Source organism: Macadamia integrifolia, chromosome 3 (assembly GCF_013358625.1).
Source record: "Macadamia integrifolia cultivar HAES 741 chromosome 3, SCU_Mint_v3, whole genome shotgun sequence".
Classification (NCBI taxonomy): Eukaryota; Viridiplantae; Streptophyta; class Magnoliopsida; order Proteales; family Proteaceae; genus Macadamia; species Macadamia integrifolia.
Window position 1 is genome coordinate 27390095 of NC_056559.1, and position 24408 is coordinate 27414502.

Genomic DNA, 24408 nt, shown 5'->3' on the forward strand with positions numbered 1-24408 from the left:
TCTTCAACTCCTTGTCCTTGACGCCTCCTAGCAGGGCCGTGAACTCCTCCTTTGGGTCTAGGCCCCTGATTGTGATATTTTCTTGTTGGAATCGCTTCATGTAGTTCCGCAGCGATTCCCCTTCTTGCTGTTTGACGTTGGTTAGGTTCAACGTAGTCTTCTGGAGGGGCTGGCTACTAGAGAACCCCTTCACGAAGAAGTAGCTCAGGTCGCTGAAGCTGTGGATCGACTTCGTCGGTAGTCGGTTATACCACAGCCTCGCCGCCCCCCTGAACGTCAATGGGAGGGCCCGACACATAATATTTTCCGAGACGCGATGGAATTGCATGGCGACCTTAAAGCCTTCCAAGTGATCGACGGGGTCCCCCGACCCGTCATAGGTGTCGTACTTGGGCAGACGGAAGCCGACCGGGAGCGGGTCCCTCATGACCTCGTCAGCTAAGGCCGTATCATTGGTGAGGTCGGGCTCGCGGTTCCCTGTCTGATTTTCTGCCACCTTTCTGATCTCGTCCTTCAGGTCCAAGATCATCCTCTTTAATCCTGAGTCCTCGGATCTCTGCTTGTCTCCCTGGTGCTGATCCCCATGCGGGTCTTTTGCGGCGCGTCGCGTCCTACTTCGGGGCGCGGGGCTCTCCCTTGCTCGGTTTCGAGGATCGCGGCCGGCCCTCGTCGATCCCGTACTGCTTCGGTCTTCTTCTCGAGCCCTCTCGAACTGGACGTGAGTCCCTGGGGGTGCTCCGCCGGTCTTATGGGAGACAGCTTTGGAGACCTCCCTCATAGTCTCTGCCATCCGGTTATATTTGTTCTGGAGGTCCTCGAACTGCTGCCTTGTCACGTACTCTTGGCCCGCGGGAGGCTGATGGTCGCTGCCTTCCCGTACTGAATATCCAGCCGACCGCTGGTATCTGACGGACACTTCCCGGTCATCATGACCCCTTTCTCGTCCAGTCTCCTCCGAGGGAGGAAGCTCCCCTGAAGGTTCTTCCCCCATGTCTACGTTGGACGTCGCTCTCGTCCTTCTTCGGTTGTAGGTTCTTCCCACCATTACCGTCGTTCCCACGGACGGCGCCAATCTGTTGCTGCCAAAAACCCCGCTAGTCCAACCTACACAAACACAGACGACGGAGGCCCGGAACTTTGTCCGGGGTTAGTCCTCCGACGCTCAAGTCAGGGTCGGCCGCACAGTTCAATAAGGGAGTAATGGTGAGGGTGTTAAGAGCTTACCTTCCCTTTCTTCCGTGCCTTCTTATATAGCTCTTTGGCCTTAGGGTTTTTCCCCCTTCGGCCTCCTTAGAGTCCTACTCGAATACGTCCAGCCTTCTGGGGGGAATATTCCCCTCATGCAGACGACGTGATCCCGCGTGATTCTGCGGGCGTTCCTCGGTGATTGCGCGTGCTCGAGTGTGAGTGGTCTCTTGGAACCTTCGTCTGGCGGTGGACACGTGTCTCAGAGGCGACACGTGTCATGGCCCTCACCGAGGGGTTATTTTGGCTATATCAAGAGTAAACTTGCACTTAAAATTTTGTTCATCAACTTCCTCGATCCGATGCTTGATGAAGTCAAAAGGGCCATCTGCATGTTAAACAAAGAAAATTTTCTTATATCTTTGTCCATGAAAAGTTGTTACACCACTCCATTTATTTCACTACAAAACAAAAGATAAAATAGAAGAGAGAGAGAGAGAGAGAGAGGACAAACCATCAGCCAAGTTGATCTGTTTGATGGATCCAGCCCCACCATCTCCTTGAATTTCGATGGATTTGATCTTGTCAGGAACAATCTTAGGAAGTAGGTTGTGTGCATCAAGGACTGCAGCCTTGAAAAGCCTAGCAGGAGGGATTGGGCAACTGAACTCATTGCTAATGGTAGTCACTGCCATGTTTTGCTAAAGCAAGAATGATGCAAAGAAGAAAGAAGGGAAAATAAAATCTCAATAGGGACAACCTTAATGTTGGGTTGGAGATGAAGAGAACCTATTGATGGTGGTATTTATAGATCTGTGTGGTTCAGGAACTGTTTGGTCTGAACAAGTCTATGGATCATAGAAAATAAGATGTAGGAAACTTCAACTTAGAAATGAAGAGAACACATAGTTTGAATTTGACCATATAATTGGGGTGGTGGGGGCCAGGGGGGTTTGAATAGTCCATTTTGTCCTCTCCAAAATGAACAAAACAGGTTCTGATTTTTCCTGGTTGAATAAGCCATTTTGGTCCGATTTGTGTCCAATGTTGGTCTAAATTCATTGGTTGATCAACCGTCGGTCCGGTTTCTGTAACTGTGGCCTTCATTCAATATGGGAATTAAGATGTGGGTATTTGATTTCTTAGAGAATGTGACCTCTGATTTTCACATCCAATGGAAATTAAATGTACAACAGCTCACTTTACGATATAGATCAAGTTTTTCTTAGGCCACCGTGATCCATTCAGGGGGAGGGGTGGAGGTTAGGAGTAATAGGTTTACATTCAGATTATCCTGTCATTCGGTCATTCGGTCACCGGCAAAGAAATTTTTTGTCATATAAGTTGGACTTAGTCAATGTTGATGAGTAAAATATGCCATTTTTGTGGATCCAGTGAGGCAGAATATGTTCCTACTTTATCATATCCCATATTCCTACTTACAAATTTTATTCATAAAATTCATATTTTAGGATTTTTCCCAAAAAAAAAAAAAAGTTGACATTCTAGAAGCCGCCTTGAGTCAATGTTAGAGATAATGATAGCGCTTGATAGATCTGATCACTAAGTATAGGGAGTAATTGACATGCAATATTTGATATGTCATTTGTTCAGATTAAAACAAAGAATAATCTCTGAAAATTAATTTTTTGATCTCAGCATTTATACCTCAAGAAATGTAACGAAACATTACATTGACAAATAGGAACATTACATTGACAAATAGAGTAGCGAAGGAAAAAATGTGTTTGAGGAAAAATTTCTTTTGGCATACTTTTTTAGACCTTATATCATGGATCCAGGATCAAAGAGCCATCTCATGGGTAAGAGGACTCGAGAATGTATCTCCGGCTCCCTCGAGCCCTGGAATCACTAACTGGTCCCTAGACTCTGTGGAAAGATCTTTTCCCCTATATCATAGTCTAACAGACACAAAATAACACCAAATGTTTATACTGTAAACTTCTTGCAAGTAGGAGTCCATCATGAATTACTTCAACCTTTGTAGATAGAGTAAACAGTCTAGGGCTATATTTTTTAGATAGCTGCTATAAACTGGCCATAGTAGTTTAAAATAACAGTTCCACCAAGCCCCATTAGTACAAATGTAAGCATACAAGGGGGTAAAGAAAGTGGAATAGAACAAATAACAACAGGAATGGGTTCTGGTTGTTTCATGGTACAAGCAGAAGCAAAACCTCCTTCCATTGCAAAACCCCCCCTTCCCCTCTCCCCCACCCCACCACCCACCACCCACCACCCACCACCACCACCCCCCCCCCCAAAAAAAAAAAAAAGGCACGACCATTAGATCTTAGATCTTAATGTGGAATGGTCTTGTGATTTCCAAAAATGTCACATGTAGTTTAGATTAAAAAAACTGTAAAAATAGTTGATTAAGATTTTTTTTTTTTTATAAAATATTAGGATACGGGGTAAAGTGAGTGTCGTATTCTTGAAGCCATGCACCCTTAGGTCAAACTCATCTGACTCAGAAGCCACATTTTATGTACAAAGAATGTTGTGACTTAAGGCAATGTGATTAATTATAATATGAGCAGTTTGCGCTACCGTGTTAATGAATTTAAGGTCAACAAAGGAAAAGGAAGAAGTGAAGGTTTGAAAAAAAGTCATTTGAGATGACATAAACATGTGCTATGGAGGCGTAATTTGATTAAGGTTACTATTTTTAGAGTCAAAGTACTAGTGACGGTGACTTTGACAGTTTATGGATTCAAAAAGCTAAACTCCATCAAACTCCTCAATCAATAACAACAGATAACATGTTGTTACCAGCAAAGAAAACAACATGAATCATTTTCCACTTAATTAATCAATGGGAAAGATTTATGGAAAGACTTTACAAAAAATCATAGAAAGGACATGAATAAGGAAGGAAGCTCAATTATGCTATATTTAATTATGAAAAATTAAGGGTTTTGATCGGTTAGGTTCTAGTGTAGAAGGTTTGATTCGGTTTGGTATAAATTTTTTTAGGTAAAACCAAAATCGAGCATTTATTTAACTGTTTCAAATATTAAAACTAAAATCGTTTATAAATGGTTTCAGTTTAGATGGTTTCAAATGGTTTTCTTATGTTTTCATACTTTTTATCCAAAAGAACTTCTTCACCTTTAAAATTTTTTGGTGAAATAGATGTGAGTTACAACAATGAATTGCATTTTTTATTATTATATTCTTTTTTTAATAGTTTTTTAATAAATTTAAATTTTCTTATTGAAATTTATGTAAAAACATTGAATGACTTAAACTTGCTACGTATATGCTTCCCGATTTAACGATTTACCAAAGCTTTAAACTTTAAAACTAAATCATTCTCAATTTTAAAATCAAAACCAAACCATTTAATAAACGGTTTCATGTTTTCAGTGTAAACGGTTCGATTTGATTTTGGTAAACAGTTTCAATTTCAAATTTACATCCTTATAAAGAATGGAGTTTCAACAGTTAATTGAGCATATAATATAGAGGTGTAACAGGGCCAGGTTGACCCTGAAAGGCCCTAATTATTTTCAGGGTTGGGTTGAACCTGATTGACCATGTTTTCTCTATTTATGTCCCATGCATAAAAAAATAAATAAATAAATAAATTTACCTAAATCACATCTAATGCCCAAAAATGAACTTAAATATCAATAGATTAGACAAAATTAATTATCCATCTCCAAAGTCTATTTAAGCATGTCAAATAGAGATAAATTCCATATCCTCAAGAAATATAACACAGAATTTAGTTAAGTATAACACATTAAGTCAATTAACACTATATAAGTTGTATTATATAAATCAGAGTTAAAATCAAAGTCGAATTGGGTGGGTTAGACTCAACTCCAGGCCTTAACTTAGGACTGTCCTAGCCCAACCATGACTCAGGGTTAGAGTTTTTCAACCTTAACCCGCCCCTCAAGGTAAAATATCTAAGCCCAAGCTCTCCTCGGGCTGATAAAGCCAAACTTACGCCCCTAATCTAATAAATTACATTGCTTTTCTTGATGTACCAATGACTATTAACAATGATACATTATGACTCGACGCGAATTATTTGAACAACTTCAAAGGCCTTGGATGCCGTCATCAGGAACATTAGCCTATGATGAGTAGGGATTTACATCTCAGGGATTAGGCTGTATCAGCTTGGATCGGTTGATTTTACCCATATTTTTCATTAAAGAATAGGTTTTTAACGATTTCACACTTGATCCAACATCGGTACCTGGTCCAGGATTGGCCAAGTATTGGTATTAGTCTCGATTGATATTGATATGATCGGGCCGGTTCAATACCAATTCTTAGAGCCCAGATGAAGATACAGAATTGGCTTCATTCTACTGCACATGAGACAATCAAAGCAGCTTTACATTCTAGATACATCTTGCAGAAGGTCCAGTGGAGACGTTCCTAAGCATATTTTTGTTTCTAGTCGACATGAAATATATGAGTATAGATACTACCAATATTATATGTTTTGCATTCATGATATTAACGTCAATCGCGTACGTAGGTCGGGCTCGAGTCATGTGGATTGGGCTGTCTAACACCTTCCCTAAATCATACCTTCAGGTGTACCATAACAAAGGTTTCATTAGTCCCCATTGGAGTATATTTGGAGTTAATTATGGGTCCTAGGCCTTAACCTAGGTGGCAACTCCTTAAAGGTTTTTGTCTGACTTCTTTTCCTCTCGAAGGCCCGAGATGGGTCTGAGGCCGGGGTTGACAATTTTCTCCTGATGAGATGGTTCTCACAAGGCGTTTCTTTGTGTTCAACATCCCATATATTTACTTCAAATTGATCTCTCTTTATTTCCATACCTTTGCCTCTTCACTTGTTCTTCACTTGTCTTGTTAAAGAGGCGTGCTTAGTCCAACAGTAAGGTATTAATATTGTGACTTGGTGATCAAGCGATCGAAACAATCTCTCGATGTTATCGGGGTAAAGTTATGTAATTCTTCCCCACCCAGACCTCGCACATGCAAGGGCCTTGTGCACCAGGTACTTCCATTGAATTATTCATTATTTTTTTTATAGTAATTTTTTTTTTCAACCTAATTGTGTAGTAAAACATTTCGAAAAGTGGTATAAGTGGTTCAATCTTGATTGTGGCAATTAGTTTTCTTGTTCTAAATGTTAGAGGAGTGATGTAACTTGTTCAATCTCTTCTGAAACAAGTATGATGTTTATCTTATCCAATTAAAACACAAGTCCAAAAATTAATTATCATGAAATAGAATTTTTTTTTTCATCTTATTGTGCAATCTAACATTTCTAATAAATCCTATTTATTAGCACAATCAAATCCTTAATATCCATTGACCAACAACTTGCCCCCCCCCCCCCCAACCAAATTTAAAAAAGGAAAACAAACATAGTGGATGACTTCTTGATGTTGATCCATAATAGCTCTATTAATGTTATAGAGTAATAAAGAGACTCTTTAAGCATATGCATCTGAATTCTGCAATAGGTACCTTCCACTATCTTGAACATTCCAATGGCCATGTCCTTCCCATCTGGATTTCATCTTCACCGATCATGTAGTCACCAATAGTGTAAAAACTCAGAAGTAGCCTTACAGATGGATATCCTCCATCTATAGAGGCCACAAACTGAATTGTATTAACAACCTTTTCAATCTTTTACCCTATTACAACACCTTCGATCAAAGTAAATTCTCACTATGTTCGTCAATAATACATGCCTAGACAAATTAACTTTATTCATTTTACTTTATGTTTTACTATATCAGTTGTGATTAGTGTAAATTCACGGCCGGTTATATTTAGTTTATTAATAATGGGAAGTATTTAATTAGTTATTAGAAATTGTAGGAGAAGTTATAGGAATGGGAAGTGTGTAGTTGTGATAAAACAATTGTACGTGTATTTATTTGATGAATGTTAAAATAGAAAGGGACTTCGATTAAATCGATTCCTACAATTTCTCTCTTAAGAGAAAAGAGGTCATGCTTCCTCCGTAAAGCCAAGAGTGTGGCTGCCTCCTAATTAGCCAAAACCTCTATTTTTACTACTTTATCTCCTCTATTTTCTCTCCTCTTTTCCTGTACGTATCATCTGGTGATAGAACTGGTTCCACATGGAACAGATTTTAACAAGATTAGTGATACTCAATTGAGAAGTTTGGAATTATTAGAAAAAATCTTGAAAAATATTGAGTTACAACCCATGGCTACTATCATACCTATGTATTAGAGGAGCCAACAAAAAAGAAGAAAAAGAAGAAGAAGAAAGGTATCATTCACCACTTCCTTCAAGGAGATGCTCATCTCTATAATTAGATTCTCACACTAGGACATGTCGATTCTAGATTCGTTGACTGTAATTTTTCTTATCAAGACATGGTATCCTGTTAGTCTTGAGGAAAAGGAAAATTCAAGAGTGGGGAATAATACGTGCATAGACCAACTAGCTTTATCCACTTTATTTTATGTTTTGTTATGTCAGTTGTGATCAGATCAAAAAAAAAAAAAAAAAAAAAAAGAACCCCAGAATTGCCGAACTTTATGTCATAAAAACCAGCAAAGGTATCGAAAGACTCGCGAGGAGGAAGACGACCAGTTGGGGCGAGGGGTTGTTCGGCTTGTTTGGGAAGAATGTATTCATTCTCAAAAATACCCCTTGTTTATCCGTTTAAATTAAAGTAATGACTTTAAAAGGTTAGATTGAATTTACTTTTTTTACCTTAAAAAGTAATCACAAAATGACAAAATAATGGGGACACAGTAATTTAGGTTACAAGGTTTTTGTAACTGGGTTGGTTACATTTAGACATACCCATAATAATAATAAGTAAAAAATCGAGCTAAGTTATATATTACTAGGGTTAGATGCCCCATTGCCTGTCTTCTGGGTACTCACAATGCCTGCTTTTCCATATATAGGAGAGAGAGAGAGAGAGAGAGAGAGAGAGAGAGAGAGAGAGAGAGAGAGAGAGAGAGAGAGAGAGAGAGAGAGAGAGGTTTATCTGTTTGATCGATCCAGCCCACCACCTCCTTGAATTTCAATGGATTCAATCTTGTCAGGGAGGATCTTGGGAAGTAAGTTGTGTGCACCAAGGTTTGCAGCCTTGAAAATCCTAGCAGGAGGGATTGGGAAATTAAACTCATTCTAATGGTGGTCATTGCAAAAAATACGAAACCTAAAAGGATGATGCAGAGAGGAAATAATAAATTGTCAATAGGGACAGCGGTGGAGATGATGAGAACCATTGAAACCTGAAACCTCCATGTAGTTGATATCAAATAAGATGTGGCCCCAAATTAATAATCTAAATAAAAAAAAAAAATAACTTTAACGATAGGTAGGGAAGGGAAGTAGATAACAGTTAGGAGGCTTGAAATCTAGATCACCTGGTGAACATGGATTTTTTGCATACCACAACTCACTAACTGGGCTAGACAGACTTCAACTTGGAAAGGAAGAGAACTCATAGTTTGAATTTGACCATATGGCGGTGGGGTGTGGGAACAGTCTATTTTGTCTTTTCAAAATAGATAAAGCCAGTCAAAACCAGAGAAAACCATGAATCGGAAAAGGAGTGGACCTGATTTTTTCTGGTTCAATTTACTGGGGTTCCTCATTCAACATTGGATGTGAGTAACCCGATATAAAGAGGGTATCCGAATGCATATAAATCTCAACATTGGGCTACTCACATCTGGGATCATTAATTCCTCCTTCCACATGAACACTAACATAATCATCCATTTTGGCCTGATTTAGTATTCAATGTTTGTCTAATTCAGTTGATCAACCATTGTTCTAGTTTCTATAACTATGGCCTGCATTCCATATGCGAATCAAGATGTGAATATCCAATTTCTTGATATTTAATATTGTAAGAAGCTCAGCTCATCTATAGAGAATGCAACCTCTAATTTCCACATCCAATGGAAATTTAATGTAAGACAGCTCATTTTAATGTTATCATATAAGCTTTTTCAATAAGAAAATTTTTTTATATATGGGTCTTTGGTGATAACAAAGTTATTTCTCCCAATAAAACATGATAAATGGACAAAATTATTTTTAATATATATTATCATAGAGTTTGACTTAGTCAATGATGATAATGTAAAATATGACATTTTTGTGGATCCAGTGAGCCAACTTGTTTATTCTTATCATGTTATTTGTTCTAAATTAGAAATTTTTATTCATAAAATTAGTCAATTCTAGAAGCCACCTTATTAGGATACTGTTAAGAGTCAATAATGGGACTTGATATGTCTTGATCATTATTTATAGGATTTATAGGTTGATGGCAAAACATAACAATAATAATAATAATAATAATAATAATAATAATAATAATAATAATAATAATAATAATAATTATGAATACATAACTATGATAACTATGAATACATGAGGGGTCATTGACATATAATGGAGTAGTAGATAGTTGAATGATAAAATTTGACATGGAAATTTGATGCCGTTTGTTTAAATAAAAACAAAGAAGAAGCTCTAGATGCTAATTTGTCTGCCTCAACATTTAGCCTTCGGAGAATGTATCAAAACTCTATTTTCACAAATAGAAGAGCTAAAAAAAAAAAAAAGTCCTTAAAGAAGATGTTAGAAGCCCAGTCCAACGCAGAAGCAGAGTTGTTTAGACCCTTTATCATTTCTCTCTTTATTCTCATAATTCCCATATATGGCTGTTTCAGTTTTTCCCCAGTTGTCTTGTTAATCTCTTCTATGTTTAAGATGCATATTTTATTGATATATTTTGATAAACTTTTCACCTTCTTGTGCAGTAAAACATTTCGAAGAGTGATGTAAGTGATTTAGACTTGACTGTGGCACTTGATTATTCTGTTCTAATTATTACGGAACAGTTCAAGGAATGATGTAAGTGGTTCAACCTCTTCTGAAAATGAGTTCGATGTTTATCCAATTCAATTAAAAGAAGAAAATTCAAAAATTTATTATCATGAAATTAATAGATTTTTATTATCTTCTTGTGTAACAAAACATTTCTAAAAGGTCTCCCTTTATTAAGCACAATCAAAAAAGAAAAAGGCACAAACACAATGGATGACTTCTTGATATTGAGCCACTAATAGCTCTATTGATTTAATAGAGTAATGAAAGAGACTCCTTAAGCATAGGCATCTGGGTTCTGCAAGAGGTAACCTTCCACCATCTTGAAAGTTCCGACGGCCATGTCTTTGCCCATCTGGATTTCATCTTCACCCATTGTGTAGTCACCAATAGTGTAAAACTCAGAAGTAGTCTTAATGATTGATCCCCCATCTGCAGAGGCCACGAACTGAACTGTATCAACAACCTTTTCAATCTTTTCCCCTATTACAGCACCTTCGATCAGAGTAAACTTGCACTTAAAATTTTGTTCATCAACTTCATTGATCCGATGCTTGATGAAGTCAAAAGGGCCATCTGCATATTAAATAAAGAAAATTTTCTTATATTTTTGTCCTTGAAAAGTTGTTACACCACTCCATTTACTACACTACAAAATAAAAGATAAAATAGAAGAAAATGAATGAGAGAGAGAGAGAGAGAGGGGACAAACCATCGGCCAAGTTGATTTGTTTGATGGATCCAGCCCCACCATCTCCTTGAATTTCAATGGATTTGATCTTGTCAGGGACGATCTTGGGAAGTAGGTTGTGTGCATCAAGGATTGCAGCCTTGAAAAGCCTAGCAGGAGGGATTGGGCAACTGAACTCATTGCTAATGGTAGTCACAGCCATTTTTCGCTAAAGCAAGAAACTGATGCAAAGAAGAAAGAAGGGAATAAAATCTCAATAGGGACAACCTTAATGGTGGGTTGGTGTGATGTCTTAGTGCCTAGTAGTGGTGGAGATGATGAGAACTGATTGAGGGAGGTGGTATTTATAGATCAATGAGGTCAGGAATTGTTTGGTCTGAACGATACCCCCATGTGATCTTCATGGTTGACATAAAATTGTATGTGGCTCCATTATTTATCTAAATTTTAAAAACTTCAACTTGGAAAGGATGAAGAGAACACCAAGTTTGAATTTGACCATATAATTGGAGATGAGGATGGGGGATGTGAGATGGAGGATGGGGGTGGGGAGTAAAACAATCCATTTCGTCCTACTCAAAATGGACAAAAACGGTCAAAACCAGAGAAAAACATTAAATTAGTTAAGGACCATTCTTAATTTCCTGGTTCAATCAGCCATTTTGGTCTTCAGTCTCTAGTTTATAAAATTGAACCAGATATCAAACCGTTTAAGAATCGAGCTGTTAGATGTTTTTCATAAAATTATTTATATGCGTCTGATGTGGTATGATTTCTATTTCAATTTCAGTTTGATTTTCATTAACCAGTCAACAAAAAGATATTTTTTTTTCAAGAAATTGGAATGTTTGGTTGTTTGGTTGCATCCATCTAAAATCAAGGATAAAACTCCATTTTTTTTTTTTTTTATATGAACAGAAAAAAAAAATATATATATATATATATATATTAAAGTACGTTAATGAAGTTCATACATATTACCTATTGGAGTGCGGATGATAGTAGTAGTCTTTGCCCAATATTTTACATATGACACCCTTTCATCATTGGGTTTAAATTTAAAACGCACTTGGTTGGTAGTTTTATATACATTCAGAAGTAATGGAAAAATACTAAGAGGCCATGAGAGGGGGTTGGGGGATTTCAATAGGCTTCCAACAGATGGATCATCACTCCACACCTCCTCGATCTTCCATTCTGCTTGGTCGGCTATGTTTAACCCATGGAGGAGCACCCTCGCATTAGCTTCAATGTGGTATCCTGTTGTCACATAGTTAGCCATAAGTGAGATACATCTGTTAGTTTGAAATATGCAGTATGCCCATCCGATTATATTGTGGGGGTTTGATTTATAGGTTGAGCAGATTGATATATATTTACTATTTGTCCGGTTAGGTGATGGGGGGGTGGTCCGTGTGTGGAGTGGGGTCTAACTTTGATGGGGTAGTCTCATCTAGGTGGGTCCACCTGATGATATTATGAATTATTTCCTTGGGGTTTGGTGCAATATTACCTTGAACCACCTTGTTCCTATGACTCCATATGAAATAGCAGCCTATGATAAGGAGTTAAATAGAAGTTTTTTGTTTGATCAGCCGATAGTGTTTGTATGAAACCAATACATGAGAAAAGCATTCAAGGAGGTGATGAATTTGGGTAGCTGATCAGGTAGGAGCCCCAGTAGACATGTCGTTTATATTCTCTTGGTGAATTCACAGGATGAAAAAAGGTGCCACACAGACTCTGTTTGCTACTGACATAGGTCGCATGTTGGGTCGATCGTCATCCAATGCTACAGCCTATCCTTAGTTGGGATTCCTCCTTGAGTCATTCTCCAGAAGAACAATTTGAATTTCGGGTGGATGCTCAGTTTCCAGAAGAATCGCCACCATTGCGAGCATAGTGATGAGCGATCACACCTGTCGGAGTTCTCATTGGTGTCAATATGATATTCATTGATGAGGAATTTAACTGCCATTTAACTGTGATTTCTCCTATGGGGGAAAGGGGGCACCACCAATAGTCCGGTGTTGTATTAGAAATGGGGATAAACATGATGCTGGGTAAGGCTGATCTTGGTATTAGGTTTGCCAAGAGTTGAGGGTTCCAAGATGAATTGGTTATGGCTTTATGGACTGATGATAAATGAGGAGAGGTTTGGGACAGTGGGGTAAGTTCTGGGTACTGTGGGACCCAGGGGTCAAACTAGAACGACGTGTCTCTTTCATTTCCAATTTTCCTGATAACTAATTTTTTGAGTGTGGATAAAATACTTACTAGGTTGTTCCATATCGGTGGTCCTCTGGAGTTGAGTGTTTAGGGTGGAAGACTGACCTGTTGTGAAAGTATTTTGATTTAAGCACCTAGCCCCACACAGTAGTATCTTTTGATAAAAGTCGCTATCCGAGCTTGACGAGCATTCCTTTATTTTGTATTTCGGTCCTTCTTAATCCCAGTCCTCCTTGATCCTTTGGAGAGCAAACTTTTTCCCATCCTATGAGGCGTGCTTTTCTTGTTGTTCTGCTATCGCCATTCCAAAAGCTGAGTTGGATAGAATCTTACTGTTTGCATACATACTTTGGGAATGCGAAGCATGACCTTTGGTGTGTTGGGGTGGCAGCCAACACTGATTGAATGAGAGTTGTTCTACCTGCATAGGATAACAGATTGGCTTTCCACAAGGAGAGTTTCTTTTGCATCCTTTGGACTAAAAAATCCCATTTATGCCTTGTGTTTCTGCCTAAAAATAAATTGGTTTCTAAGTACGTACTAGCCCGGTCCATCTCTTTGACATTCAGTATGCCTCTAATGAAGCCCCACTCCACTTTATCATAGGCTTTGGCCATATCCAGCTTGAGGGCAACAAAACCAGTTTTACCTTTGACACGCTTAAGGTGGTGGAAGATGTCATGGGCTACAATAATGTTGTCTGAGATTTGATGACCAGGAACAAAAGCCGCCTGAAATGGGGAGATGATCCGATGGATTACACCTTTTAGTCGGGAGGCCAGAATTTTGGCAATAATCTTATAAGAGACATTACAAAGACTGATGGGTCTAAACTCTTCAAGTCGTACGGTTGAGTCTTTCTTTGGGATGAGGTGAATGAGTGAGTGGTTTGTTCCTGGGGGGAGATAGATTTTGATAGAAGAAATGGCAAGTGGACTGGTAAATGTCAGTCTTTATTAGGTCCCAAATTTTTTGTTAAAAAAACGCTTGGAAGCCTTCCGGTCCAGGGGCCTTGTAGGGTCCTATAAAAAAGACTGGTTACTTTATCTCCTCCAGGGAAGGGAGGTTAGTGAGGGAGGGGATGTCCGTTGCGGTTATACAAGGGGGAAAGAGAGACTTAATGATTGAAAAACCTCGAGGATTGGATGTTGTGAAAAGTTTCGAGAGGAATGAGGTGAACTCATTCGCAATTGCCCCTGGTTCATAGAGAATGTTTCCGGAGTTTGCCTGGATGTGGTCAATTTCTGAATAAAAACTCCATTTGGTAGTTTAATTTATGCGAATAAATTTTGTATAGGTTTTTTAGGGGAGGGTAGAGCTGGCATTGGAGGGCAGGGTTGGGAAGGTGGTGGTGGTGATTGGTGGTCATGGTTTCAAAATATCGGATTGGGATTGGTATCGGTATCGATCCTGAGTCTTTCCCAATCCAATACCAATCCATTGGTACGACCAAGGGGATACCCAAGATTAGAAACATTGGTTAAATTGTATTATGCCCATGTAAACTAAGTCCAATTAATTAAATGGGTGCAGCCCTTGAAATTGGTCAAGCCCGATTAAACCTGACCGAGATCGATCAATTGACACCCCTACATTTTGTTGCCTAGTGTTGATCCAATTCAGCTGATCAGCCACCGATCTGGTTTCTATAACTATGGCCTAAATGTTGGCTTAAATTCCATATGCGAATCAAGTGTAAATATCTGATTTCTTAGCATTTAATATCGTAAGCAGCTCAGCTCAGCTCTTTTTAATATTGTTATATAAGTTACCATAAAATATGCCATTTTTTGTGGATCCAATAAGGGAACATGTTTAATTCTTCTTTATCATGTTACTTGTTCTATATTAGAGATTTTTATTATTAATAAAATTAATATTCTAGAAGCTGTGAATAAAACTCATATTCTGGAAGCGGTCCTAGGTCAATGTTAGAGATAATTACAGGAATTGACTGGTCTGATCATTATTTATGGAGATTGGTTTCAATAGATGACAACACACGGCCAAGGTAAGCTATTTAATCTCAATCTATTTCTTGGTATGCAGTTTAAGATTGGATCTCCATGAAGATTTTCTTGAACTTTATAAGATGGAAGATTTCTCATTATTTTCATGAAGCAAATTATAGAGCAGATTTTCTCGTTAAAAATGCAAAAAAAAATCTGGTCTTTCGGACATCAATATCACGTTGACATCTCACATTTGTTCAGAGATTGTCCATGATACTGAATCGAGACCTAGGTTTCGATCTAGTTAAATTTTTTATTGATTTATTCTCCCTTACTGATGCCCATGCCAAAAGTGAGAGTTTGTAAATCAAATTCTAGAGTTGTATTTATTTTTATTATTTTCTTAATAAAATTTCTGATCTTTAGTAAAGAAAATTAAAAAAAAAAAAAACACATGGCTAAATTAGATGTCTAAACAAAGAACGAATAAAAGAAATTAACAGCCAATGATTGAGCTGTAAACAGCTATTTGCAAGTAAGAGCCCATCACAAGGGTGGGGCCTGGTTGTTTCACAACACAAGTAAAAGCAAAGCCCCTTTACGCCAAAAACACATCAAAGGTTTCTAAAGGGGCAAGTAAATTTGTATAAGTGTCACAAAACAACAATATTTTGATGTCCAGCTTCCAAATAACCCATGTCATACACGACCATTACATCACAACGTCTAATACTTTTGTGATTTCTGGAAATATCACATGCAGTTTAGACTTAAAAAAAAAAATATATATATATATATATATACACACACTTGTATTCATGATATTAACGTCAATCGCGTAAGTAAATTAGGCTCGAGTCATGAAGATTGGGGTGTCAACATCTTTTCCAAATTATACCTTGAACATATTTGGAGTTAAATTATGGGTCCTAGGCCTTAACTTAGGTGGCAACTCCTTAAATGTCTGTCTTATTTCTTTTCCTTCTGAAAGCTCGAGAGTTGATGATTTTCTCCTAAAGAGATGGTTCTCACAAGACCTAACTTTGTATTCAACAAGCCATATATTCGCTTCAATCAATCTCTTATTATTCCCATATCTTTGCCTCTTCAGGATTTCTTCAATTGTTTGTTAAAGGGGCGTGCTTGGTCCAATGGTAAGGGAGTAATGTTGCGACCTGGTGGTCAAGAGATCAAAACAATCTCTCAACATTCTTCAGGTAAGGCTGTGTTCCCCCCAAGACCTTGAACATGCAGGAGCCTTGTGCATTGAGTATACCCATTAAATTATTCATTATGTGGTTTCTTTTTTCTCAATCTAATCTTGATTGTGGGAGTTGGTTTTCTTGTTCTAAATGTTAAAGGAGTGATGTAAATGGTTCAATCTCTTCTGAAAATAAGTATGATGTTTATCTTATCCAATTAAAAGAAGAATCCAAAAGTTAATTATCATGAGATAGATTTTTTTTTTCTTTTTTTCTTTTTTTTCACTAAAAATTCAACTTTGTATTAAAAGGGGAAAAAAAAAATGAAGAGAATATATCAAGAAACTGAAGAGCTAAAACCCCCACCAATGCCATCAGCAAGAGCACTCAACAGCCACTAATAAAACCGATACCGAGGTCTATCTTGAGCATCCCTAATTACCTCTTCCTGAATATGATATGGAAGATTTGGAGAAGTTTCTAACAGACCTGATTTAGCAAGGAAATCAGAAATAACATTAGCTTCTCTAAAATAATGTGTTAACTTCCATGAGATAACATGAACATAGTGATAAAGCACTCCACTCTTGTAGGACAAACTATGGAATGATATTAGCCTACACCATTGCCACTACTGACTCTGAATCAGTCTCAATCCATAAAGCCTCAACTCCACTGATTTTTACTCTCCATATTCCTTCTACCATCCCTTTTAATTCACCCATATAATTTGATTGAATTCCTAAGAAAATATTAAAAGAGTCAACAATGACTCCCTTGTGGTCTCGAAGAATACTTGCTGCACCAGCTCGTCCTGGGTTACCCAATGAACAACCATTGACATTCAATTTATACCAACCAACCATTTGAACGCACCAATGTACTTCAAGGATAGGAATTTTTTCCTTTGGGAGACCTTGCAATCCCAGATTTCTGCAATAAACTAGATCATTAGCACATTTTTTTTTTTTTTCATTTTTGTGCAATCTAACATTTCTAATAAATCCCCTTTTATTAATCACAACCAAATCCTTAATATCTATTGACCAACAACTTACCTCCCCCCCCCCCCCCCCCCTCCTTCCTAAATTTAAAAAAGGAAAACAAACACAATGGATGACTTCTTGATGTTGATCCATAATGGCTCTATTAATGTTATAGAGTAACTAAAGAGACTCTTTAACCCTTTAACCATATGCATCTAAATTCTACAAGAGGTAACCTTCCACCATCTTGAACGTTCCAATTGCCATGTCCTTGCCCATCTCACCCATCGTGTGGTCATCAATAGTGTAAAACTCATAAGTAGCCTTATAGATTTACAGGCCACAAACTGAACTATATCAACAACCTTTTCAATCTTTTCTCCTATTACAGCACATTCGATCAAAGTAAATTTGCACTCAAAATTTTGTTCGTCAAGTTCATCAGTCCGATGCTTGATGAAGTCAAAATGGCCATCTGCCCGTTAAATGAAGAAGAAAAAAATGTTATATCTTTGCCCATGAAATGATTCCACTATTTCAATACAAAACAAAGAAGTTTATACAGTCGTTGATCAAAAAAAGTAGGAGTCGTTGTTAAACTTTACATTCTTTTTTAGTTTGATAAAAGAAAAAAAAACCACTGAAACTAAAACGTTTTTGTTCTTTTCTATTATATTTTTACTTCAGTCAATTTTACATCGATAAAAATGGGGCCTTAATAAATAGGAGTGAGTTTTCCTTCAACATTCTCATTCACTGCGATAGGTTCAGATGCACGTGAGATATTGGGAGGGTATTTTGAGGAACATTGTTTGAGATTTAAAATGTAACCACAAGTGTACGGATCAGTGTAGCTACGGATCGAACAAAGGGAGAACAACCACTTTATTTTTTTATTTCTTTTAATAATGCGAAAGTGAACCGATTAATGGTTGTGATCTAATTCTAATTACCATCCTAAACATATGTATCTAAAATAACGTCCTAACCATTCGTCATCTAAGAATTTAAAGACGCAAGCCACGTAATTAAAATTAAATAAATAAATAGCTGAAAATAAATAACCCACACAATTAAAAAAATAATAATAAAGGGGAAAAAATGCTGAAATAAAAATAAAGTAAAAGAAAGGGGATAAAGCTAGAGAGAGACTCACTAGTAGGTTTCTCTACTTAGCCCGAGGGATGCATCATAATATGAGCTTCCCTACTTGACCAGAGAGTCACTCTTACAAGGGTTACTCTATTTGACTTTAGGGAAAAAGAGACAATTAAAATAAAAGCAATAAATTGATGGTTCTATGGCTAGGAGGGGCAAAGCCAACACATACACTAGCCATGAACCCTGGGGGAAAGGGATAGCAATAATGTAACGACTGAAATTAAAATCCTAAATTAAGAAATAAATGATAGTCAGAAGAGGGAATGAGAGGGGAGAGAGAAGACTACTGAAGGAGCCTACTTACTTGAACTTCAACCCTTGAACTGAAAACTTGATCGATTTGAGATACTAGCAGTACTAAAAACCAGATCTGAAATAAACTAAATCTGAAATTTCTAGTACTAGAGAAAACAAATCTTGAAAAAAAATTGCTCCACTACTCGTGATCTTGTCACCTAGATCTAAGGCTAGAACTATAACTTAAAAAATTACAACTCAATTGCATAAATCATAAACATAAAAGGGCTAAATAAAAATAAAAGAATGCTTGCATTAATTGAAATAACAAAAAAAACTATTACAAAAGTGATTAAAGAAAAGATAAAGAAGAACTAAAACTAAAGAGAGAGCAAGAGAAAGAGAGAGCAATTAAAAAAAACTAGAAGAAAAATGAATTGTCTCCCCTCCTCTAACGTGAGTTGTATTTATAGGGAATGGGGAGGTAGGGTAACAAATTTCTCTTTCCTAAAAGGGAGAAACCCACAATTGATTGTGAGATCTTTTGAGACCAAAAGTGCTAAGATGGAGGAGAGAAAAGAGAGAAATAAACTTTGAGAAATTTCCTATAATTTTTTTGCTTATTTTCTTTCCTTTTTTTTTTTCTAATTTATTTCTCTTCTTTTTCTCCCTCCAAGGGACGATTTTCTTTTTGCTTTGGGATGATTTTCTTCTTGCTTTGTGTGATTTGGACAATATTTTGGTGATGATGTGGAGAGAGAAGATTTGGGCAATCTCTGTTTCTCCCTTTTTTTTTCTTTCCTTTTTTTTTTCTTCTCTTCTTAGGAACCCTTCCACGATTTTCCTTGCTTCTAATTTGATGTGGAAATTCCCTCCATGCCCTTAGTGCTTTAAGTGAGTGAAAAGCAGGAAATCTTCAACAAAATTCTCTGGAAAAAAAAACAACCATGAGATTCGAACTTGAAACCTCTTGGTGAGCAAGGGAATTTTGTACATCACAGCTCACCAACTACGCTAGGTAGTTGTTACCAAAAACGAATCTTCAATCACTTAAGGATGTGGTCCATCGATCCTTGTTGGCATTTGGAATATTCCTTGTATATCTGGGACAACTGCAAATGGGCTAGTTCTGCATCTCAGTTCAATTCTAATTCATTATTCTTTTTCTGGCCCGAAAAGAATAATCATTTGTACGGGTGACCAAACGAATGTGTACTTTTAATTGAACATGTCCATCTTACTCAGAATTTCGTCTTCTTTGCAACCATGAAAAGAAATAGGACCTCTTTACGTGTAAAATTGAAGATATAGCGTCCGATAGTCCTTAAGGCCTTGAAAATATAAAACCTGCAAAAAGAGAGTAAAACCCAAGGTAGCTCAATTCTAAATATGTAAAATGCATGTTTTACTACCCTAGATTTCACACATAAATGTGTTCATCAAACATATTATAGCTCTATTGGGTTGTGAACGCTAGGATAACATGGTGAATGTTCTAACCTAGTGGAGGCCCGAAAAGTTTCTCCTAATAAAAATGTCATAAGTTGAGAGAGAGCATCAGCCAGGCTGGTCTATTTGATAGATCCAGCCCCACCATCTCCTCGAATTTTAATGGATTTACATTTTTCAGGAAGGATCTGGGGAAGTAGTTGGGGAGTTTAACCCGAAAAATCATCCCCTTATGGTGATTAGAACACAGAAAAACCTTAGGTAGTTGTCATAGATAAAGAACATTAACCATTTAGGGACTAGAACCATACATGTGTGTAGTTTGGAAAGCCTCCATCGCTTTTTGATCACTAACTATGTTTCTCACACTCGAAGATTGGTCCCACAAACAAAATCCAGTCCTTTAGGGTTCTACAGTCTTCCACTTGGATCCTCACAACTCTATGAATAAATTGTGTTTTAACGTAGTGGTGATTACAACGACCATAAAGATTATTTATAATAATCTACTCAACCCTAATCATTACCACAATGGTTGAGTTGGGTCCATCCCTCTAATTGGATCAAACCTCTATGGACCCAAATGAAGCACTTGTATTAATATAGCCCAAAACCCAACCGTGTGCATCAAGGATTGCAGCCTTCAAAACCTAGCAGGAGAGATTGGGCAATTATACGCATTGCTAATGGTGGTCATTGCAATTTTTTGCTAAAGCAAGAAATATGAAATCTCAAAATATCTCAAAATATGATGTAGAGAAGAAATAATAAATTGCCAATAAGGACAGTGGTGGAGATGATGAGAACTGATAGAAGGTGGTATTTATAGAACAGTGAGGTTCAGGAACTGTTTGTTCTGAACAAGTCTTAAAACCATTGCATTTGATATAAAATAAGATGTAGGCCCAAAATTAATAATCTAAATTAAAAAAAAAAAATCAACTCTTTTTTTATAGGTAGGGAGAACCGGAGAAGTAGGTGACAGTCAAGAGGCTCAAACTCAAGATCTCTTAGTGAGCGTGGGCTTTTTGCACACCACAACTCACCAATTGCACTAGACAAACTTCAACATGGAAAAGAAGAGAATACATAGTTTCAATTTGACCATATAATTGGGGGTGGGTGTGGGGGTGGGAACAATTTGTTTTCTCCTTCTGGTTTCTATAATTATGACCTACATTCCATATGCGAATCGAGATGTGATTATTCAATTTCTTAATATTTAATATTGTAAGCAGCTCAGCTCATCTATAGAGAATGCAACCTCTAATTTCCACATCCAATGGAAAATGAATGCAAGACAGCTCATTTTAATATCATCATAGAAATTTGTTCAATAAGAAAATTTTGATCTACATGGGTTCTTGGTGATAACAAAGTTATTTCTCCCAATAAGACATGATAAAGGGACGAAATTATTTTAATTATTATCATATAGTTTGATAAGTCAATGTTGATTGTAAAATATGGCATTTTGTGGATAGTGAGGCAACTTGTTGACTCTTGTCATGTTATTTGTTCTAAATTAGTTACTTTTTTTTTATTAATAAAATTAATCAATTCTAGAATCCATCTTAGGATAATGTTAAGAGTCAATAATGGCACTTGATATGTTTTGATCATTATTTATAGGTTGATGGCAAAACAAAACATTAAAAAAAAAAAATTAAGAGGTACTCATGACTATGACTATATGACGGGTGCATTGACATATAAGGGAGTAGTAGAAGGTTGAATGATCAAATTTGACGTGGAAATTTGATGTTGTTTATTTAAATAAAACAAAAAATAAGCTATAGAAACTAATTAATTTGTCGGCCTCAACATTTAGCAATCAAGGAATGTATCAAAATATTACATTCACAAAGAAAAGAGCTAAGGAAAAAAATGCCCTTAGGTAAAAGGTTTGAAGCCCAATCCAATGCAGAAGCAGACTTGTTTAGACCCTTTATCATTTCTCTTTATTCCCATATTTCACCTCTTCAGCTTTTCCTCAATTGTCTTGTTAATCTCTTCCATATTTAACATACATATTGTATTTTTGTTTCTTGATAAACTTTTCATCTTCTTGTGCAGTAAAACATTTCAAGGAGTGATGAAGTGCTTCAGCCTTGAGTCCTTGATTGTGGCATTTAATGTATTGTTCTAATTATTATGTAATACTTCAAGGAGTGATGTAAGTGGTTCATTCTCTTCTGAAAATAAATGGGATGTTTGTCCTATTTAATTAGAAGATAAAAATCCAAAAACTAATTATCATGAAATAATTTTTTTTTTATCTCTTGTGTGGCCAAACATTTATAACAAAACTCCCTTTATTAAGCAGAACAACACAAAAAAGAGAAAGACACAAACACAATGAATGACTTATTGACATTGAGCCATCATATCCCTACTGATTTAATAGAGTAATTAAAGAGACTCTTTAAGCATATGCATCTGGGTTCTGCAGGAGGTAACCTTCCACCATCTTGAAAGTTCCAACTGCCATGTCCTTGCCCATCTGGATTTCATCTTCACCCATTGTGTAGTCACCAATAGTATAAAACTCAGAAGTAGCCTTAATGATGGATCTGCCATCTACAGAGGCCACGAACTGAACTGTATCAACAACCTTTTCAATCTTTTCCCCTATTACAGCACCTTCGATTAGAGTAAACTTGCACTTAAAATTTTGTTCATCAACTTCCTCAATCCGATGCTTGATGAACTCAAAAGGGCCATCTGCATGTTTAACAGAGAAAACTTTCTTATATCTTTTTCCATGAAAAGTTGTTACACCGCTCCATTTACTTCACTACAAAATAAAAGATAAAATGGAAGAAAATGGAGAGAGAGAGAGAGAGAGAGAGAGGACAAACCATCAGCCAAGTTGATCTGTTTGATGGATCCAGCCCCACCATCTCCTTGAATTTCAATGGATTTGATCTTGTCAGGAACGATCTTGGGGAGTAGGTTGTGTGCATCAAGGATTGCAGCCTTGAAAAGCCTAGCAGGAGGGATTGGGCAACTGAACTCATTGCTGATGGTAGTCACAGCCATTTTTTTGCTAAGCAAGAAAATGATGCAGAGATGAAAGAAGGGAATAAATTCTCAAAAGGGACAACCTTGATGCTTTTGGGTTGGTGCGATTAGTGCCTAGTGGTGGTGGAGATGATGAGAACTGAACGAGGGAGGGTTGGATTTATAGATCAATAAGGTCAGGAATTGCTTAGTCTGAACAAAACCCCCCATGTAGTTATCTTCAGGGTTGATACGAAATAAGATGTGGCCCCATTATTAATCTAAATTCAAAAACTTCAACTTGGAAAGGAAGAAGAGAACACAAAGTTTGAATTTGACCCTATAATTGGGATGGGGGATGGAGGATGGAGGATGGAGGATGGAGGATGGGGATAGGGATGGGGAATGGGGGATGGAGGATGGGGGTGGGGTGGAAAACAATCTATTTCGTCCTATTCAAAATGGACAAAACCGGTCAAAACCAGAGAAACCCATTAAATTGGTTTGAGGACCATTCTTAATTTCCTGGTTCAATCAGCCATTTTGGTCCAATTAGACTCTAGTTTATAAAATTGAACCAGACATCAAACCGTTTAGGATCCAGCTGTTGGATGTCTTTCATAAAATTATTTATATAGGCCTGATATGGTACGATTTCTATTTCAATTTCGGATTGATTTTTATTAAACAATCAACAAACAGCTTTGTTTTCAAGAAATTGAAACCGTTTGGTCATTTTGTTGCATCCTTTTGAAATCAAGAATGAAAAATCCATTTGGTAGTTCAATTTTTGCAAATAGAATTTTTATAATTCTTTAGGAGAGGGTGGTGGTGCATGGCAATGGGGGCAGGGCTGAGAAGTTAGTGGTGTTGGTCATGGTTTAATTCAAAAATATATTGTATTGAGATTGGTACCGATCCTGAGTCTACAATTCAATACCAATCCATTGGCACGACCAAGTAATAAAAAACCATTACTTATAAATAAGAGTAAATCTGTCCAATCAAGGTCAGTCCAAAACAGTATCAATTATGACTGATTTTGATTTGACACCCGAGATTAGAAACGTTAGTTAAACCGTATCATGCCAGTAAAAATTAAGTCTGATTAGTTAAACTGGTGCAGCCCTTAAAATTGGTCAAGCCTGATTAAGCCCGACCAAGACCAACCGATTGACACTCCTACACTTTTATGTCCAATGTTGGTCTAATCAGTTGACCAGCCACCGGTCTGGTTTATATAACCATGGCCTAAGGCCTGGCCTATAGTCCATATGCGAATCAAGATGTGAATATCAGATTCTTAGTATTTAAATAGTAATCAGCTCAGCTCTATAGAGAATACGACCCTTGATTTCAACATCCAATGGAAATTGAATGTATGCCAGCTCTTTTTAATATTGTTATATTAGTTACAATATTATATAATTTGATTTAGTCAATGTTGATGA

The 24408-nt window shown here is 37.0% G+C and overlaps 2 protein-coding genes and 1 pseudogene across 4 annotated transcripts in view; all 3 read right to left on the reverse strand.

Moving 5' to 3' along the window:
* The window catches only part of LOC122074303 (major allergen Mal d 1-like), a 3040-nt gene extending 1087 nt beyond the window's left edge, over positions 1-1953 (reverse strand). Inside the window, exons 1-2 of the mRNA XM_042639134.1 lie at positions 1700-1953; positions 1494-1573 (exon numbers count right to left, since the gene is read on the reverse strand). Coding sequence (XP_042495068.1) covers positions 1494-1573; positions 1700-1880 — 261 coding nt within the window. The 5' untranslated portion in view covers positions 1881-1953. The remainder of the gene's footprint in view (positions 1-1493; positions 1574-1699) is intronic.
* A 1104-nt stretch (positions 1954-3057) lies between these two features.
* On the reverse strand, positions 3058-8448 carry LOC122074304 (annotated as a pseudogene).
* Positions 8449-10125: 1677 nt separating this feature from the next.
* On the reverse strand, positions 10126-23221 carry LOC122073552 (major allergen Pru ar 1-like). 3 transcript variants are annotated; one of them, XM_042638143.1, is made up of 2 exons: positions 22816-23218; positions 10126-10623 (listed from the first exon to the last, which is right to left on the reverse strand). In XM_042638143.1, exons 1-2 carry the CDS (start codon positions 22994-22996, stop codon positions 10325-10327), a joined length of 480 nt encoding a protein of 159 aa, XP_042494077.1. In that variant the 5' UTR covers positions 22997-23218; the 3' UTR covers positions 10126-10324. The 3 variants fall into 3 exon arrangements, with proteins under 3 accessions (XP_042494077.1, XP_042494075.1, XP_042494076.1); XM_042638141.1 differs by lacking the exon at positions 22816-23218 and adding an exon at positions 10760-11123; XM_042638142.1 differs by lacking the exon at positions 10126-10623 and adding an exon at positions 22233-22678 and having other exon boundaries at positions 22816-23221.
* Positions 23222-24408: the final 1187 nt, after the last annotated feature.